Below are 19,958 nucleotides of genomic sequence, written 5' to 3' on the forward strand. Positions count from 1 at the left end.
CGGAGCATCGTCGGGAGCAGATTCGTTCTAAGAAACAAATACTCCGAGGATGGTGCAATCGAGCGCCGAAAGGCTCGCATCGTAGCTAAGGGGTATTCTCAGCGTCCAGGACTGGATTTTCACGCGACCTTCGCACCGGTCGCTCGGGTGGGTTCGATCCGCATGATCGTCGCTCTGGCAGCTCAGCTCGACATGGAGATCCACCACGTTGATGTAACGACGACCTACTTAAACGGTACACTACAGGAGGAAATATACATGGAACTTCCTCAGCACTTGATAAACGTGCTTAAAAGATTGAAACAAGAAGGAGATTCAGCTACACGAACCAAGGCCGCACAAATGCTGGATCAAATCCAAAGGGGAGACACCGTAGGCAAATTGCATAAGGCACTATACGGTCTTTGTCAGGCGGGCCGATGTTGGCACGAGACCTTGGACGACGCCTTGAAAACTTATGGAGCCACAAATTCATCATCGGACCCGTGCGTTTATTACATTGGACAGAATGAAGATATCATCCTAATCGCAACCTACGTCGACGACGTCGTGATTGCCGCACGAGACTCGCGAAAGATAGCCGAATTAAAACGCTTTCTGAGCGCGAAGTTTGAACTCAAGGATTCCGGAGTAATAAAGAGATGCTTAGGAATCGAGTTCCTGCGAGACAAAAATGGAATTTACTTAAAACAATCCGCACTCATCAGGGAGATTCTTCATCGTTTCGACATGATCAACTGTAAGCCAAAGAAGACACCGCTCGAGCCGGGAATCAAACTTGAAAGAGACGATCAAAAATCTGGAGAAGAATTGCCCTATCGTGAGCTGGTCGGATCCCTAATGTACCTGTCAGTATGTACCCGTCCAGATATCTCCTTCGCTGTCAGCTATCTCAGTCAATTCAACGACTACTACGGCGAAGCTCATTGGAAGGCTGCGAAGCACGTCTTGAGGTACTTAAAAGGGACGGAATCAACAGGATTAACCTTTCCAAAGTGCGATGGCTCATTAACGGCCTACGTAGACGCTGACTGGGCCAACTGCCCACTCGACAGAAGATCTTACACAGGCTTTACTTTCCAAATAGGAAGATCCATCGTGTCTTGGGAGTCACGCAAGCAACGAACCGTTGCCTTGTCATCCACAAAGGCCGAATACATGGCCCTCTGCGAGGCCACGAAGGAGGCCATATGTCTACGTCGCTCACTCATCGAATTTGGCTTCGTGAAGATGGCCGAAACGACTCTTTTCTGCGACAGCAATGGTGCTCGAATGCTCGCGGAGAATCCTGTGCACCACAATAAGTCGAAACACATCGACACCAAGCATCATTTTGTTCGTGATGCCGTACACGAAAATCAAGTGACCATAAAATACATTCCTACGGACGAGATGGCTGCGGATGCGTTGACCAAACCCTTGGCTGGTCCTAAACTTAGGAAATGTCTCCGTATCCTGGGCGTCGAATAACATCATGTCTCGGGACATCGATGGCACACAGGTCGAGGGGGAGTGTTGAAACTGGCGACCTATGTACGAAACAGTCAGCGCCGTCCGGCGCCACTGCGCCTGATTACCGGCGTGCGCACGCACCGCCCATGTATACCCCCACTACTACCAACTCACCAGTTCGCTCGTTGCCCTTGTCGGTTACACACGTGTCCGTTCTCTATGTATCGTTCTATGCAATAAATCCTATTACATTCGCATAATTAATGTTTCGTCGCTTACGATCCGCGTTCCTCAACACTTTAAAGTTCATGACAGGTGTTACACCAGCTGGAACAATTTCATTCGTAAGTCGTTGCTATGGAGGTCGATTTTCGGACAAAGCAATTTTTGAACAAAGCAACTTGTTTAGTTTGCTAGAAAAAGGTGATAGAATAATGATTGATAGAGGATTTTTTATAGATGCACAATGCAAAGAACATGATATTCAAATCGTTAGGCCTTCATTCTTAAAAAATAAGAGTCAGTTATCAGCAGAAGAAGCACTTCTTAGCCAACAAATAGCAAAAGTGAGAGTTCATATTGAACGCAGTAATCAGAGGCTGAAAGTATTTAATATATTGAAAGGTAGGTTTCCCATTAGTTTGGTACATCTTTGTGAAGATATTTTTATAATTATTTGTGGTCTTGTAAACGTATGTTCACCTATTTTAAACGACGATAAGTTTCCTGTGTAAAAATAAATTTTTACATACTACAAATAAATTGATACAAAATGTTTGAAACAAGAATCATTTATTATTTTTTTCGAATGTACATACAAAATGCACTATTTGCTGGAAATAAACACGTTTTAAGGTATATACTAAATCAGTCACATATTCTTCGTCAACCGGAACAGGAATGACTAAAAAAGTATTGTCGAAAGATGCAAAAATCAGTGACTTGAACATTTATTATAGCCATGCATAATTGAACTTGCGCGTAGTAAGGGAGACCGGGGCCTAACCGTCAGTTTTTTTTCGGTGCCGATTTTTAACAAGAAAATAAATAATTGAAGTTAAATGTGGTATACCACTGTAAAGAGTGAACCTTTAGCTACAAAATTTATTAAGGAAATTTTTATCTACGTCGCTTTGTTTAACCGGTATAGAGCAAAAACGACAACGGTGCAAAAATTGAAATCTCAAAAATGCCGGGGTTTAACCGTCACCCCCCCAGGGTTTATCCGTCACACTGCATTTTCAACACATATACATACATCTAATCCTGAAAAATGATAGGATACATTTTAATAATTGTTTTTTAAGAGAAAAATATAAAAATTTATTAAAAAATAATTGTTTTACTTATTCCATAAAACAATTTAGGCACGTGAATACAGAGGTTAACCAAATCGTAAACTCCCCAACGGCACGTCATATTGTCAACGAGGGCAACCACGGGGAACACGCGTGACGGCGTTCCGGTGCCATAGGATCAGCGCGGACCCTCGAGCAACCTAACCAAGCCGCGTTTCTCGCGGGGGAGCGATAAATAGCGACAGGGGGGTTAGAAAAGCTCGCGGTGGAGCGCGACCATTTTACCGACTCGACGGCGTCCTCGCGCCGATTCCTCGACGCGCCGACGACGACGACGACGACGACGACGACGACGACGACGATGACCACCACCGACACCACCACCACTACAACGCCGGCGACAATGACGCCGAGACGATGCGGCGAACGCTGGACGATGCGGTCGCACGCGCGACTGTCACTGACACAACGACCAACAACGACGATCTACCGCGCGCGCGGCATGTCAACTCTCGCGCGGAAATCGCGGGATCTCAGAGCCGTGCCGTGCCTCGCCGTACCTCGCCGACGTGCCGTGAGCGCGAGCGATCTCAAAAACAACGGTCCGCCATCTTTTCGGTCGGTCAAAACACCCGTTTTGCGACGATACGTGCGTACTATTTCCCTCCTATACAAACTGACGCACGTGCAAGGGAAGACAGAATCACGCTCGAGGGAAACCTAACCTGAAATCGCCGTGAGCCGAAGTCGTGCGCCCGGCGCGCCACAGTGACGAGACTGACGGATAAATCCCGGGTGCTTACTGACGGATAGGCCCCAAGCACAAGTTTCAGGTTTGATCGCCCACAAAATATTAGACATCAACGATAATGAAAAAACTACACTGGATTCGTGTTCAGCATGCATTACTCTTTATAATCACGTACTTTGAGATTTGGAGAGCAAATATTATTGCAGATATTACAAAATTTCCACGCGCAGAAAATTTCACTTTCACCTTCCGAAAACACGTTTGCCCTCGTAAAAATCATAACACGGCAGATAACCTGCCGAAACTCCGTTGGTCACATGGGTACCATAAGCAGCGTTTACAATGTTAATAGCGAGTTCGCACAATATACAGGTTCCGAGATATTTGACTTGACGCTTCAACCCCGGCGACGGTTAGGCCCCGGTCTCCCCTACATGTGGCGTTTTTTTAAAGTACAATTTTCATCGAGATATTTTAACTTCGGAACCACATCGTCAATGTTATGATCTTTTCCATGAAAGGGACATTTTATTTCAATTAATTTTAATACATTTCTATTTTCGTCCAAAATAACACCATCTGGCGAACAGCCACATTGGTGCACTTTCAATTGATAACTATTCTCATATACTTCGCGAACAATTGATTCGTTTTGTATTCCGTGTTGTACATATTTATTGGAGTGTTTTTTTGGACAAAAATAATTTAAACTTTTTCTTTCCTAGTTGGGTTTCTTATTATTCGCGTATGTGTACAACTCATAACACCGAGAACTTGTGATCCTAAATTTACGCTCTTCTTTCCATGTGGCAAACGATCTTACACTATCTATGCAAATCTGTCTGTAATCTCCACGTAGTCTATGTGTTGTGTTTTGACAGCACTCTTTAAGGGTCCCGACATCTAATTTTGATAAGTTTTTCATCAATTCTGAAGTATTTGCCCGGCTTATAATTACGTCTATATTATTCATGCAATCGTGGGAGACACTGTTATCATGCAGTTCTATTTCATCATGTCTTCCATATGTAGGGGAAGTGTGTGTAAAACGGCCCCGCCGAGTAAAACGGCCTCCCCCTAGTTTCTCATAAATACGCAGTCCTGCCGTCTGGCGACTCAGTAGGTTAGGTTGCTCACATGTCACAGACGTGCCTCGTGCATTTTGGCATCAATAACAAACTTCGTACGGACGCAAAACGCAATTTTGCGCAATTTTCCTACTTTCGTTACGTCTGATCTAAGGTAAGTCCAAGCTTTATTAAGTGTTCTTCTCTTTCCCATGCGATGTTCCTAGTCGCTTATATTTTTTTAAATATCTGTAGTGATCCTGTAAGCCGAATATTTTCAGAAATTTTTTATTTAAGGTTAAGTAAACATTTTGTTTAGACTTTGTTGATACAGTTGCAATTGTGGGTAAAACGGCCAAGCTGTAGTAAAGATAAAGAGAACGACGTCGAATGTCTTTTTTGTGGAGAAAATTTCATAAATTCAGTAAGTGGAGAGAAATGGGTTCAGTGCATCTTCTGTAGAAAATGGTTGCATGAGGAGTGCGCCAACACAGAAACAGAAAATGTTATCTGTGATTTTTGCAAGTAAAAAGTAAATATTTACCTATCAAATTACGTCTAAATTTATTTTAAAGTAAGCCTACCTTTTTGTAGTTTAGATCACAATATATAAAATAAGTATATCACAAAGACATATAAAATAGAAATAAAATTATATACCGGGGCCGTTTTACCCATAGGGTGTGGGTAAAACGGCCAAAATGCATGTCTGCAGTTTTTTGTTTGCTACTAATTTTGAAAATTTAGGGGATGCTTATATTCAACTTTTTCAATTAACAAAGATGTCAATGAAAACTTCTGACGGTATTTTAAATCCAAATATGGTTTCCTTTAGAAGTAAAATCAATTTATTCCTTAAGGGGGCCGTTTTACACACACTTCCCCTAATTAAACATAAAATAAATAAATAAGAATAGCAATGTATAAAAAATAATAATAATTTATTCCTTCGTATCTATAATCAAATGTATAAAAACAAATTGTGAAAAAAATTGTAAAATTACTTTTTATTAAAATTCATTCACATATATGTATATACAGTAAATTCATTCGTATAATTAAATGTATAAAAATAAATTAATAAAAAAATTGTGTACAATGATAACAACTCTAGACCAACTTACAAATGTTTTTTGATAGCACTTGATGAGACTGAAAGCCAATTTTGATTAATCTCCTCCCTTTTTTCTGCAGACACATTAACTACATTTGGAGGGGTTAAAGCCATAGTGGTGTAAGTCAATTTTTTTGACCACTTTTTTTTCTTCTTCTTTCAACATATCTGCATGTGTAGACTGCATCTATGAACTTAACTCGATAGTTTTAAAAAAGTGACTTACACCACTATGGCTTTAACCCCTCCATTTGCTTTTATTTTTTGCATGCAAGGGTGATCCAGTAAAGGCATCGGTTCATACTGTTGCAATGCTTCTTTGGTTTTCTTTTTCCAGGAGCACTCGACATCAGGTCGATTCTGTATTTTGAGATGAGGTGAAAATTACAAAAGTGAACAGATTTACTAGATTTCGACAAATGAAATTGTAGATTCTCTAGTGAATTTCCTCACTTTTGTAATTTTCACCTCGTCCCAAGATACAGAATCAACCCCCAGTGCATGACAGTTCGTCAAGCTTCGAAAGTTCGACTCTTAAAATATAAAAAGAAATGAAACATTAAAATAGAAAAAACTAAATTATGCATTAATTAACCCTCAAAGTACTCCGTCGGGTCGTTTTCGTCCACCCGAAAAATACGATCCTGAATATCTTTTGAATCCGGAACAGTGGCGACATCTATTGTGTACGTAAAAAAACTTTAGGGTAGGAGGGTCCTTCACGCGCAAGGACATCTTGGTCTGTCAATTTGTCTCCGGATGCCAGCGAGAACAAATCTCAAAAGGTCGAAAAGGACCCGACGGAGTCTTTTACGTAAGTAAAAATGCACTTTTTTCCAAACTTTTTTTTTCTTGAAAATCACCTAATTTTCATAGTTTTGACGCATTTTCAAGCATTTTGGTGTATATGTTCTAGGCATAACCTATTGCCCCTCCACAAGCGACAGGAAAACAAACCAATGTTGTGGTTTGTGCGGTAAATTTGTCTGCGACGATCACCGCGTTAATTGTTGCACCGATTGCTTATAATAAAAATTGATAAAAACATGCTGTTGTTCTCTTACAGCCCTTATTTTCCTTGAAATAACGTGAAAACGCCACTTGAAAATTGCCAACTTTCAATCAGTGAAATAGGATATCTGGTTTGATCCTACGCTATTGTGACCGTTACCATCGGAAAGAGCAACTCTTTTCCTGTAAGAAACTGTATTTGAAAATTTTTTTAACTTATTTTTTATATTTATTATGAATTTTTAAAAAAATCACTTTTTTTTTCAATTTCTTTATGCTATAACTAAAAAAAAACTATTAAAGAAAAAAAATTTTTAGAAACCAACATCACAGCTTAAAAGAGGAAAGTTCAAAGAATATCCATGAATTTTGCGGAATTTTTTGAATGATATTTAATATTATTTATAAGTCGAAAGGCAAAAAGGACCCGACGGAGTACTTTTAAGGTGCCAAAAAGCACGGAGTCGTTTGAGGGTTAATCGTCTTAGAATAATTTCTTAAATTGCATGCGAATTGACAGTTATATATGCGATAAACTGATTATATTTTAAAACTTTCTGTTCATTGAGGTTAGAAAAAATATTAGTTGTCAAAGTCATAAGTATATACTATAAACATTACTTACACTACATGTATATCATACAAAAGCTTATTATTATAAAAAATTATAAGATTTAACTTACATAAAAAACATACATACCTTTGACAAAACATGAGTGCTGCAATAATATGTTTACATCGTCCGCTGTTTCCTGCTTTGCAGGAGCAGGAGCAGCACATTTTAACAATTTCTCCATTAGTTGAGATGCTTCCTTCAATTTTGTGAGGAATTCCGCTTTTCAAGCTAGATGTTTGCAAACATCTTGCAATTAATTATATCATTCCTTCTTTGGTTTGCGGTAAACGACCACAAGATACGAGATGTCCAGCTTGTAGTAATTTCTCTCCTTCCACGATATTTCGAGACGACAAAGTTGAGTCTGCATATCTGCAGATTTCTAACAATGTTAGAAACATGATTCACTTTCACTTTACACTGATTTATGGTTTCTTTATATCGACAAAACTGAGTGAGCACACATATGTCTCGCGTGTTGACGAGCCGGCTTATGGCCGCCATATTGGCCAGCTGACGTCATCATGCCCGTTCCCAGTTTCTTTCAAGAATTCGTTTAGAAATATATCTCCTGTGATACTTTTTCCAGCCATAAATTAATCGGAAAAAGTGAAACCCATGGTAGAAAGAAAACAGGTGTGCTCTTGCGCAATTTTCTCTAAAGGTGCGATTTCACGATGACGCTCGACGCTGGATTCGAGCGTCAAATCTGGTCACTTGATAGATTCAGAGGGACGCGAAATATAACCTAACCACTGGATTGGCTGAAATGAGCGTCGAGTGTCAAAGCTAAACACAGTTTAGCTTTTTGACGCTCGAATCCAGCGTCGAGCGTCATCGTGAAATCGCACCTTAATAACCAATGAATGCGTTGGAACAAGCAGGAGACATTGATGATATTGGCCAATAGAAGGGCACATATATAAAGCCTTGTGTCCACGATGCTAGAACTGTGCCCGAGTTTCGGTTTAAGCCAATAAAACTGCTACTTTTTTGTAAGAGCTGCAAGTTGATTGGCTTAAACCAAAACTCGGACGCAGTTCTAGCATCGTGGACACAAGGCTTTAAAGGCCAGTATTCATAGTCAGTTCTTATTTCAAGGGGGTCGATTGTGTATCTTGAAACGAGGTGAAAATTACAAAAGTGAACAGATTTACTAGATTTCGGCAAATAAAATCGTAGGTACTCTAGTGAATTTCCTCACTTTTGTAATTTTTACCTCGTTTTAGGTATGTACAGTCGTTCACGGAAAGGTTGCAACACTTTTTTTTTTATGATTTTTGGAACGCGCAGAAATTTTGAGATCGCGATCCACCATCTCTGTATACACGTAGTGAACGGTTATGATAGCTGTCAAAGTGAGCTATACAAGGTGGAGGTTCACGAAATGTATCTTGTGCGCCGCGGAAAATCTTAAGATATCAACTGGATACTGTAATATCGGGGTTAGTATAAAAGAATAAGCTAAATAGACCATTTTATTTTATAAATTAATTTTTATTTTCAAGACATGTGTAACATTAAAAATTAATGTAATATAAACATATTAATATAATTATTTATAATAATTATATTAATTATTATAATAATTATATTAATTATTATAATAATTATATTAATTATATTAATTATTTATAATAATTATATTAATATATTGTGTTATATGTTATGTTAATTTTAATTACATAATTAATTACATAATTAATAACATTAAAATTACAATAATTAATAACATATTAATTTTAATACATAATATTAATACATAATTAATATAACAGTAAAATTAACCGATGTCTGGATTAATGTTCGGCAAGCAGAGGACATCAGTCGATTGAAGAAGCTGCCGTGGAAGACGTGGATGCTGAGACTGCGAAACCACATCAATGCTTCAAAGCCAATCCTTCTCGTCAAATAACGATGAAGTAATCTTTCTAAAAAATTACAATTATAAAAATTAATTACTTGCAAATTCTGTTTTAGTACAAAATCATTATTTTATTATAATTATATTAAGTTGAGGAGATAGATTTACTTACATAAAATTGCCAGATCGCTGATTACTATTGACTGTTCAGTAAGAACAGATCAATCGCAATCTGTTGTCCGCTGCAATCCAGAGCGAATCTCTTGTAGAAATTCGTTGTGGGATTAAGATGTGCATGTCTTTGTTCACTCTAGTACTGGGATCTTCTCTCGGCTGCAGGGCCCCTGGACCGATATTAGGCAGGCATGTTTGGAAAACGGCGATACGCCCTCGGGTGGTAGAGAGGAGTTTGTGAACAGCTTGACGACCGGCACCAAGGGCGTTGTTATTATTAAGAGTGCCACAGAACTTGATGGGCAGCTAGGCGAGAAGGTCGCGGAATCGGCAGGCCCATAGATATTTCAGATGACTTTTGCCTTGTGCCGTGTTCATTCAAGATTTTCATTCCTTCATTCGTTCATTTATTAACGAGAGTTGTTCACGTTAAAATCATTCAATGTCAAACATATTATTCATTTATTCATACATCATCTTGGTGAAAAAACTTCTCATATTTTCTCAGAAATTTTGCAAGAATTGGAACTTATAAAAAATTCTGAAGAAGTATATGATATTTCTCAGATACTTTCAGAAATAATTGAAGATTTTTAGAATATTTCAATATCCGTATATATGAAAATTTCTGATAAATTGCACAGATTTTCTCATATTTATTCAAGTTTCTACAAGGATATATTAGCGAAAAATATTTTATTCTTATTTTGTCTGAGTTTTTCAATTTGTATAAAAAATCTGAAAATTTCTAAGTATTCTAAAAAAATCAAAAATGTTTATAGAAATTTTGATTAATAATGTGAAAAATTTTAATATTTTTTCACCAAGGCATCCATGGAAAGTATTAATACCGTGTGACACTTCCATGATTCTCTATTACTGCATTTAATCTTTGGGGCATAGATAAATTTTAAAATAATTCAGGCCTTGCGCGAAAACCTTCCCATACGTTGAGAACATGTTGCGCTAATGCCTCGCGTCTACGTGGAAATTGGGGATTCCATATTTTCTGAGTAGCTTGTTCCTCTCGTTTTTCATAATGTTACACGCTCAGATTCATCCGACGAAAATACCTTCTCTTTCGAGAAAATGGTATTTGTCCATTCATGCTCCCATGCCAAATGCTGCAAGGCAAAAGCCATCCGTTGTTCTTTGTGGCGTTCAATTAATTGTTTATATGGAGCCAGTTTATATCGATTATATCTCTGTTCCCGCTCTCTGCGCCGCACGGTTTGCGCTATCGCATATTAGGAGCCTATCTCATAATAGGGGACTTTCCTCTACATTGCAAAGAAGTACGGTATACAAATTAGTGCGACAATTTAAAATAGACGGCCATATAAATTCTCGGCCAATAACAAGGCGTCCACGATGCACTACCGTCGAGGAAGATCAACAACTTTTAAATTTAGTTCAGAAGACCGGATTCCGCTCAGCGGCGCAGCAAACGGTAGCGGAAGTTGGTTTGAATTGTTGCGCGCTAACCGTGCGACGCAGATGGCGGGAACAGAGATACAATCGATATAAACCGGCTCAATATAAACAATTAACCGAACGCCACAAAGAACAACGGATGGCTTTTACCTTGCAGCATTTGGCATGGGAATATGAATGGACAAATACCATTTTCTCGAATGAGAAGGTATTTTCGACGGATGAATCTGAGCCTGTAACATTATGGAAAACGAGAGGAACAAGCTACTCAGAAAATATGGAATCCTCAATTTCCACGTAGACGCGAGGCATTGGCGCAACAGTTCTCAACGTATGGGAAGGTTTCCGCGCAAGGCCTGAGTTATTCTGAAATTTAGTTGCATCTATGCCCCAAAGATTAAATGCAGTAATAGAGAATCATGTCACACGGTATTAATACTATGTGATCTTCCATGGATGTCCTGGTGAAAAAATATCAAAATTTTTCACATTATTAATCAGAATTTCTATAAAAATTTTCAGATTTTTTTTTTGAATACTCAGAGAAATTTTCAGATTTTTTATACGAATTGAAAAACTCAGACAAAATAAGAATAAAATATTTTTCGCAAATATATCCTTGTAGAAATCTGAATAAATATGAGAAAATCTGTGCAATTTATCAGAAATTTTCACATATACGGATATTGAAATATTCTATAAATCTTCATCTAATTAATTCTGAAAGTATCTGAGAAATATCATATACCTCTTCAGAATTTTTCATAAGTCCCAATCCTTTCTAAAAAAAGGCATGTTAAGTCGATAGTCGAATTTATTGTTGCCGCTTTTCCGCGATGCTGATTGGTTTTCTCGGTGCGCTTACTTCATTTGCAGCTGTCATCGTATATTTTGACAGTTGTGTGTATCAAGAAATTAATAGTGTAATAGTAATAGCATAATGTTAAAGCTAAATAGCGCGCGCGAAGCGCGCGTCTGTGGTGCTAGTTCTTGCAAAATTTCTGAGAAAATATGAGAGATTTTCTGAGAAATTTTTTCACCAAGGTGATGTATGAATAAATAAATGATATGTTTGACATTGAATGATTGTAACGTGAACTCTCGTTAATGAATGGAATGAATAAACGAATGAAGGAATAAATCTTGAATGAACACGGCACAAGGTAAAAATTATCCGAAATATCTTTGGGCCTGCCGATTCCGCAACCTTCTCGCCTAGCTGCCTATCAAGTTGTGTGGCACTCTTGATGATAACAACGCCCTTGGTGCCGGTCTTCAAGCTACTCACAAACTCCTCTCCACCACCCGAGGACGTATCGCCGTTTTCGAAACATCCCTGCCTAATATCGATCCAGGGGCCCTGCAGCCGAGAGAAGATCCCAGTACTAGAGTGAACAAAGACGTGCACATCTTAATCCCACAACGAATTTCTACAAGAGATTCGTTCTGGATTGCAGCGGACAACAGATTGCGATTGATCTGTTCTTACCGAACAATCAATAGTAATCAGCGATCTGGCAATTTTATGTAAGTAAATCTATCTTCTCAACTTAATATAATTATAATAAAATGATGATTTTGTACTAAAACTGAATTTGCAAGTAATTAATTTTTATAATTGTAATTTTTTAGAAAGATTACTTCATCGTTATTTGACGAGAAGGATTGGCTTTGAAGCGGTGATGTGACTTCGCGGTCTCAGCATCCACGTCTTCCACGGCAGCTTCTTCGATCGACTGATGTCCTCTGCTTGCCGAACATTAATCCAGACACCGGTTAATTTTACTGTTATATTAATTATGTATTAATAATATGTATTAAAATTAATATGTTATTAATTAATTTTAATGTTATTAATTATGTAATTAATTATGTAATTAAAATTAATATAACATATAACACAATATATTAATATAATTATTATAAATAATTAATATATTGTTAATATAATTATTATAATAATTAATATAATTATTATAAATAATTATATTAATATGTTTATATTACATTAATTTTTAATGTTACACATGTCTTGAAAATAAAAATTAATTTATAAAATAAAATTGTCTATTTAGCTTATTCTTTTATACTAACCCCGATATTACAGTATCCAGTTGATATCTTAAGATTTTCCGCGGCGCACAAGATACATTTCGTGAACCTCCACCTTGTATAGTTCACTTTGACAGCTATCATAACCGTTCACTACGTGTATACAGAGATGGTGAATCGCGATCTCAAAATTACTGCGCGTTCCAAAAATCATCAAAAAAAAAGTGTTGCAACCTTTCCGTGAACGACTGTACACAATCGACCCCAAGACTGTCTTTCCTTCTACCATGGTGAAACTAGAGTCCTATATTAGTAATACTAATATAGGACTCTAGGTGAAACCGGCCCTAGGATTGGCCGTCTTCAATAACGCTACGGTCGATGCTCATAAGTGTCATACGCGCAACGTAGAGTGTGACATTCTAGATTCATAATACGATTTGAATAATCGTCAAGCTGTCCACGATATTCCTTTTATTTAATTTGATCCGTCCGACCGATTGGTAAGTGCCTTAATGAGTGCCACGAAAAAAATTCGTTCTTATTTGCGACTATTGCATTGCCGTTAACTTTTACGTGCACGTGGATAACATATTTGACCTATTTTTACATTTCTTGCAAATATTGCAAGAGATTTAATTAGATCTTTTTTCTTTTTTTTTATTGACGTATTATTCAGCCTCTCTTTTTGAATTTGGCTATGAAGATAAGAGACCCGCATTTTAAGGAATTTTTGTGGATAAACATAATTTTATGTTGACACAAGAAATTTGTTTAAGGAAATTTTATAAATGTTAGATTAATGTCAGTGACTGGTGAAGATTTTTAGGTGCTTTCAGTACAAGTTTTTAACGTAAAATGATATATTTCTTTCTAAATATAGGCGATATGAGCGTCCGAGAAATTTTGGAAAGTTAGGTCAGAAGAGAAAGTTTTAATGATTCACATACCTCTTCTGTTAGTCCTCGAGTATAGGCATGTAGTTTCTAACTACATTATATTTAAATTCATGCCAGTTTAGTATCATGTTTGACAATCTTTATTTCTGTTTTTAACATTATATTAAATAATTTTTATTACTGTCTTGACAATAGAGAGCAATGAATTTAAGCTACACCTATGCCTATACTTACATGTCAACAATTCTGAGTTTTTCTAATCAATTGTCATAATATTTTTTTAGAATATTATCTACAGTAGTTCGAAAAATAAGCTGGACAATGTCTGCGAATACAGCTGTGTTCAGGATTTGGAAAGGAAGCAGTACTGTGACTACATTTCTATGGAAATCACATAAAACTTTCCAAACTCACAGAACAGTTTGTATTTCTGCGCAAGATAGATTTTACTTTAGTAAAGTTAATCAAGCTGAGAACAAGATGGCAGTGAGTCAAAAGACGGACTGGAATAAAACTATGTCAGAGGCAGAGAAGATCGTTGGATATCCAACATCCTTCTTAAGTTTAAGATGGTTGTTGAGCGACGAGATTGCCAATGTTGCATTGCACTTGAGGAAGCTGGTTGGATCGAATCATCCCGTGTTGAAAACAGCAAAGTAAATTATTATAATGATACTTTCCTACGAATAGAAGCTTTATTTGTATATCTTTTTTTCACAACAGGACCATTATTTATAATGGACGTAATACGCAGGCATTTGGTCTCATCTTGCTGTTAATTTCCAAAGCTGCTGGTCACTTGAATGCAAAATCGATAGAAGAGGATAAAGCTGCAGGAGTATTGCACAGGTACACTATACATAAAAATTTAAACGCACACACTGACAATATGAAAAATATGTACTAAAGAAAAAACAATGAATTAAATATGTAAACTATATTTCAGTCAAAGGGCATTGGCAGAAATAACAGAGATGATACGCACTAGCAACTTGATACACAGAGGGCTGGTAAACATAAATACAGATACAGGATCTCTGGAATCTTCAGAATTGAACAATATAACTTTCGGCAATAAAATAGCATTGTTGTGTGGTGATTACTTGCTTAGCAATTGTTGCACCGAATTAGCAACTCTCAAAAATCAGGATGTAAGTGTACTTGCTATTTGTCTTATTTATGCTGTTAATTAATTGCAAGTAAACGGGAATATTATTTTTAAATTTAAGATGCTTGTAATTAAAAAAAAAAATCTTTCAGCTTGTATTATTAATATCGTCTGCATTAAGAGATTTGTGTCAAGCAGAATTTGTAGCACGCAGGGATAATCAAAACTTTCCTATACCGTCAATACCACCTGAGGATCGTACAGGCTACGCATTTAAGGAATGGACGCTTTTAAACACTTACGGGGCTGGATCGTTGCTCGGAAAAAGTTGCCAAAGTACATTAAAAATAGCTGGTCATAGCAAAGAAATAGAAGAGAAAGGTTACGAGTTTGGCAAACACTTAGCTTTAGCTTGGCAGGTAACATATCCCTTTCTAAAAAAGGCATGATTTTAATTAAAATATATATTAAGTTTATATAATTTTTGCAATAATTTTGTAAAATACCAATAATATATCTTGTTACAATTAAATACTTGGAATAATACTTTGATTTTACTTCTTTTTTATGCCATTATATTTATTTTTTTGTGTTTTTTAAATAAATATTTTCTTTATTTGTCTAATATTATTTATAAAATTATTTTGCGTAAATATTATTTAGTCTAATAAATATACTTGGAATAATACTTTGATTTTGCTTCTTTTTCATGCCATTATATTTATTTTGTTGTGTTTTTTAAGTAAATACTTTCTTTATTTGCCTAATATGATTTATACAATTTAAAATATTATTTATAAAATTCAAACAAAGACACGATATAAGGCAAATGAGAGCTATACTTTGATATTAACGAGAGAGATTTAAAATTTATTTAATAAATTTTAAATCTTTTGTGTATTTCCAAGTACACGAATTTCCAACATACTAAACCGCGCGCCGATTTTTTGTCGGACTGAAAACACAGTTTTCGTTGGAGCATTAGAATCCCTTATTCCCCCCTAGCGATTAAAATCAATTGATGCTAATTTTAAGCATCTAAATTGATATAAAGAATTTATTGCGAAAAATATTACCTCAGCCAGATGCCTTTGTTTGAGTTTCTGGAGAGCGTGTTTCTTGTAATTAATTTACGCAGGCTGAAACAATGCGTCCTACAGGTTTCTATTAGTTTGTTATTGCGATAAATATTACCCCAGCCTCAGTGGTCGAATTGGCACGACACCCGCACGGTATACGGGAGGTTCCAGGTTCAAACCCCGGCTGAGGTAATATTTTTCGCAATAAATTCTTTATATCAATTTAGATGCTTAAAATTAGCATCAAATGATTTTAATCGTTAGGGGGGGGGGGGGATAAGGGATTCTAATTCTCCAACGAAAACTGTGTTTTCAGTCCGACAAAAAATCGGCGCGCGATTTAGTATGTTGGAAATTCGTGTACTTGGAAATACACGAAAGATTTAAAATTTATTTAATAAATTTTAAATCTCGTTAATATCAGAGTATAGCTCTCATTTGCCTTATATCGTGTCTTTGTTTGAGTTTCTGGAGAGCGTGTTTCTTGTAATTTATAAAATTATTTTACAATACATTTTTACAGGCTTCCTTGGACTTGGGTTTGTGCATCAACAAAGATAAAGGAATTTTACATAATTTGTGTGCAGCTCCAATTATGTTTCACGTTGAACATGACCCATCAATTTTGATAGAGCTCGATAAAGGATTGGAGTCAGTTGAGAATGTCGATTATTTAAAGGTTTTAAAAAAAAGTTATTTAATAAAATTTATTTAATAAAATTTGTGAATAATTAAATTAATAGCTCTCTTTATCGTATGTTCAACTGAAGTGTTGATTAATGTTGATTAAATGAATAACGTTCTATGTATATAGGTGCTTGAAATTGTCGCAGCTGGTCCAGGCATTGGATTAACTAAAGAGCTCGTGAAGGAGCACTCGCAAAAGGCAATGGAAATCTTAAGTGTGTTTAAGGAAAGTGATGCTAGAAAGGCGTTATCCAATATTATCGTTGCCATAGGTGACTTTTAACAAAAAATGTTCTTTATTGTTTATTTTATTGCTCAGTGAACAATTTTTGAGTTATATATTTTATATATTGTATATATAAACAAAATTATGTATGAAAAACATTTAAGATAGATCAGGAGAAATTAAAAAGTAAAAGTTAAGTTTATTATATTATAAAATATTTATTATATAAGTCGTATATTATTATAAATATTTAAATGTATTTTTATATGGAAATCAGATATTTTGATATGAAAATGTTCGTTTTTCATATATCTTTTATATATATATATGTATGTATGTATACATGTTAAATTTTTACATTTTATAATATACTGTAAAAACTTATATTTATTTAAATTTTGTAAATACAGCATTATTTTTTAACATCTTTAATTTAAAAAAAATTTAGGTACTTTATAGAATAGAAAAGATTATTAATAATTTCAGCTTATAAAGCCAAGGACTTGGTTTACAATTTTCCTTAAGGCTTCTATAGTGCGACTCTGTAACTCGTTATAAAAGTTGAACAAGGATAGAGCACGCTCTTTGTGCTAATGGCCCTCGCACAATTTATACTTTTTTAGTGCTTCAAAATTAATATGAATAGAAAATAATTTATTAGTTGCTTATAATTATTATCGCATATTTCCTTATTGCTCCATACCCTGATGTTCTAACACGATATTTTATGAACTAAAACCTTCCTGGAGGATTGCTCTATAGGATAGTGAAAACCGCATCCAAATCCATCCAAATCCAGTAATTTCAGAGAAAATCGCAGGCATACATACATACTCGCCGAATACAGAACCTCCTTTTTGAAGTCGGTTAAAAAGGTAAATAATTTATGTAACATGCTGCATGCGTTCAGCAAAAAACAAACCGCTTTACAACTGTTGTAAAATTTAATTGTGAATTTGATTGATGTATATATACTCTTAGTTTCGGCCTAAATTGAAAGCATACACTCCAATCAGACTCACAAATTAAAACAGTGGCAAAGCATGCATACTCTGCTGAACGCAACCATTGAGTCGATTTTTCCAACCTGTTGGTAAGCTAACTATAGTAGTTAAATCATATATCTTTGTTTTTCCTTTAAATTGGACAAAGATAGACACATGATCTAACTGTTAGTTTACCAAAAGGTTTAAAAAATCAGCTGAATGGGTAGCGATCATGTAACTTTTTCCCTGGAGCGGAAACGTGTAAAGTTTCATGTAACTATCTCTTTCTATTGGTGTTGAATAGAAAGAGATAAACTTTTCACTTTTCACGTTTCTGTCCTAGGGGAAAAGATACATGATCGATCCCCTGATCAACCCAGTTTCGCAGTGTTGTTGCACACGGTAATGGAAATTTTTTTACGTTTCTTAAATACCTATAAGCTTTTGGGCTTAATGATCGTAACGAAATGGCTGACATAATATCTTCAGATGACCATTTTACATGATTCTTTGTCGATGACAATAACATTTTAATCTGGCCAGGTGTAAATACCTTACGCAGAGCATCGATGGCTATTGTTTCTGCTTCCTTATGTCTATTCTTTGCCATCGTCTTAAGTTCTGCTTGCAACTGTGCAACTTGTATACTTAAATATTGAGTCTTTTCTTCAAGATTTTTATTTGTATCTAAAAGTTTTTGGTTCTGTTCTTCTGACTTTCTTAATTGCATCAACAACGTTTCGACATAAACATTTGAATTATTGCCAATCTCTTGCACTCTGTAAAATGCATAAAAATATTTTAATTTAATATTTATTTTAATATTTTTTAAAAATATTAAAAATTTTTTAAATCTTTTTATTTATTGATTTATTTATATTTATTTTATTTTTATTTTTTAATTTAATAATTTTAAAGGAACATTTAGCTACGTACATCTCTTGTTGTACCGCTTCATTTTGATCTTCCATATTTTGTATAGCTGCTTCATCTATATTTTTTGTAACTTCTTCAATATCTTGTAGAGTATCCTCTTGCATATTCTTTACAGCTTCTTCCATATTTTGTACAACGTCTGTTTCTACATTTGTTACAGTTTCTTCTTGCGATAAATGCTGTTTTTGTTGTGCATATTGTACAAGTTCTATATATGTAGGTACAAATGACTTTACTCTGAAAGAATATATGTATAATATATATCGTAAAGTATTGAGGAACTCATTTTTGCTCCCTGTACCGCATAGTGCGCGATCAATTACCAATCTTTTTTTATCTAGAAAATACTTACGGTACTTTAATTTTTTTGTTATTTTCCTTGCTCTGCGACATTGTACCTTTTCGTTTTTTATCAAGAATTAAGAATTTTGTTGGGATACATCCCTTTTTTAACCTTAGAACTTCTTTGGCTGGTTGATTTATTAAACGTGGGTTTGTCTTTTCAAGTGAAAAACAATTTTCCTCAAAATGGATACTGCATATCCTTGCTATAAGTATATTATATTATAATATAACATATGTATGTGACATTGTGTTGAGTTCGAAGATGAAACATTGACCGCTGTTACACGGCGCCGTTAATCGGGTTTAATAACATCGGTAGTTCTTAGACTAGCCAATCACACTTATTCTTCAGAAGAAGGGAATAGCTGTGATTTGCCAGCCTAAGAACTACCGATGTTATTAAACCCGACGTGTAACAGCGGTCATTAACTTACCCGAATCAACTTTCATATCACTTTCTTTTCTCTGACAGGCATTAAGCCATTGCTGACGAACAGCTGTTTCTTTCGGAAAGCTGAAATACTTAATGCTTTTCGTTGTGTTATGATCCGTACGATTCTTGCAGTTTTTTATACAACACGTCGGCATGGTATCTTCTCAAACAAAATACAATATATTACATATAATATCTAGAAAAAATCAATCTAATAAATTTGATATTTTGGTATGTTTGACTTAAGTTTATGTTTTATAATTTATTAATAAATATATATTTATAATGTTTTACGGTAGAGAGATATTTATTTACGAACCTTTATTACGAAATGCGTGTAACGTGGCGACTAAATATTTGTCTTCTACCATGGGAGGAGGCATGTTCCTTCTCGCATCTCGGACCAGTTTCTGATTGGTCAAAGAA

The 19,958-nt window shown here is 35.6% G+C and overlaps 2 protein-coding genes and 3 long non-coding RNA genes across 9 annotated transcripts; 2 read left to right on the plus strand and 3 right to left on the minus strand.

Annotated features, from left to right (window-relative positions):
• Positions 1 to 5,548: 5,548 nt before the first annotated feature.
• Positions 5,549 to 8,191, minus strand: LOC139775385 (uncharacterized). 3 transcript variants are annotated; one of them, XR_011718816.1, is made up of 3 exons: positions 7,394 to 8,169; positions 6,546 to 6,886; positions 5,549 to 6,215 (listed from the first exon to the last, which is right to left on the minus strand). It is a non-coding gene; the product is annotated as an uncharacterized lncRNA (long non-coding RNA). The 3 variants fall into 3 exon arrangements; XR_011718817.1 differs by having other exon boundaries at positions 5,549 to 6,876; positions 7,394 to 8,191; XR_011718815.1 differs by having other exon boundaries at positions 5,549 to 6,886; positions 7,394 to 8,191.
• Positions 6,146 to 6,729, plus strand: LOC139775386 (uncharacterized). Its single transcript, XR_011718818.1, has 2 exons — positions 6,146 to 6,496; positions 6,599 to 6,729. It is a non-coding gene; the product is annotated as an uncharacterized lncRNA (long non-coding RNA).
• Positions 8,192 to 8,968: 777 nt separating the features above from the next.
• Positions 8,969 to 13,093, minus strand: LOC139775356 (uncharacterized). Its single transcript, XR_011718810.1, has 3 exons — positions 12,876 to 13,093; positions 9,346 to 12,566; positions 8,969 to 9,240 (listed from the first exon to the last, which is right to left on the minus strand). It is a non-coding gene; the product is annotated as an uncharacterized lncRNA (long non-coding RNA).
• Positions 13,094 to 13,196: 103 nt separating this feature from the next.
• On the plus strand, positions 13,197 to 17,216 carry Pdss2 (Decaprenyl diphosphate synthase subunit 2). Its single transcript, XM_071711279.1, has 7 exons — positions 13,197 to 13,336; positions 14,017 to 14,388; positions 14,456 to 14,581; positions 14,679 to 14,883; positions 14,993 to 15,259; positions 16,443 to 16,598; positions 16,734 to 17,216. Exons 2-7 carry the CDS (start codon positions 14,054 to 14,056, stop codon positions 16,887 to 16,889), a joined length of 1,245 nt encoding a protein of 414 aa, XP_071567380.1. The 5' UTR covers positions 13,197 to 13,336; positions 14,017 to 14,053; the 3' UTR covers positions 16,890 to 17,216.
• On the minus strand, positions 17,202 to 19,945 carry LOC139775354 (uncharacterized). 3 transcript variants are annotated; one of them, XM_071711284.1, is made up of 5 exons: positions 19,852 to 19,945; positions 19,534 to 19,728; positions 19,107 to 19,302; positions 18,755 to 18,991; positions 17,202 to 18,597 (listed from the first exon to the last, which is right to left on the minus strand). In XM_071711284.1, the coding sequence occupies exons 2-5, from the start codon at positions 19,685 to 19,687 to the stop codon at positions 18,138 to 18,140; spliced, it is 1,047 nt and encodes a 348-aa protein (XP_071567385.1). In that variant the 5' UTR covers positions 19,688 to 19,728; positions 19,852 to 19,945; the 3' UTR covers positions 17,202 to 18,137. The 3 variants fall into 3 exon arrangements, with proteins under 3 accessions (XP_071567385.1, XP_071567384.1, XP_071567383.1); XM_071711283.1 differs by having other exon boundaries at positions 19,534 to 19,692; positions 19,852 to 19,927; XM_071711282.1 differs by having other exon boundaries at positions 19,534 to 19,695; positions 19,852 to 19,927.
• Positions 19,946 to 19,958: the final 13 nt, after the last annotated feature.

Source organism: Temnothorax nylanderi, unplaced genomic scaffold (genome assembly GCF_030848795.1).
Source record: "Temnothorax nylanderi isolate EJ_2023f unplaced genomic scaffold, tnyl_v1.0 TNYL_tig0097_pilon, whole genome shotgun sequence".
NCBI lineage: Eukaryota > Metazoa > Arthropoda > Insecta > Hymenoptera > Formicidae > Temnothorax > Temnothorax nylanderi.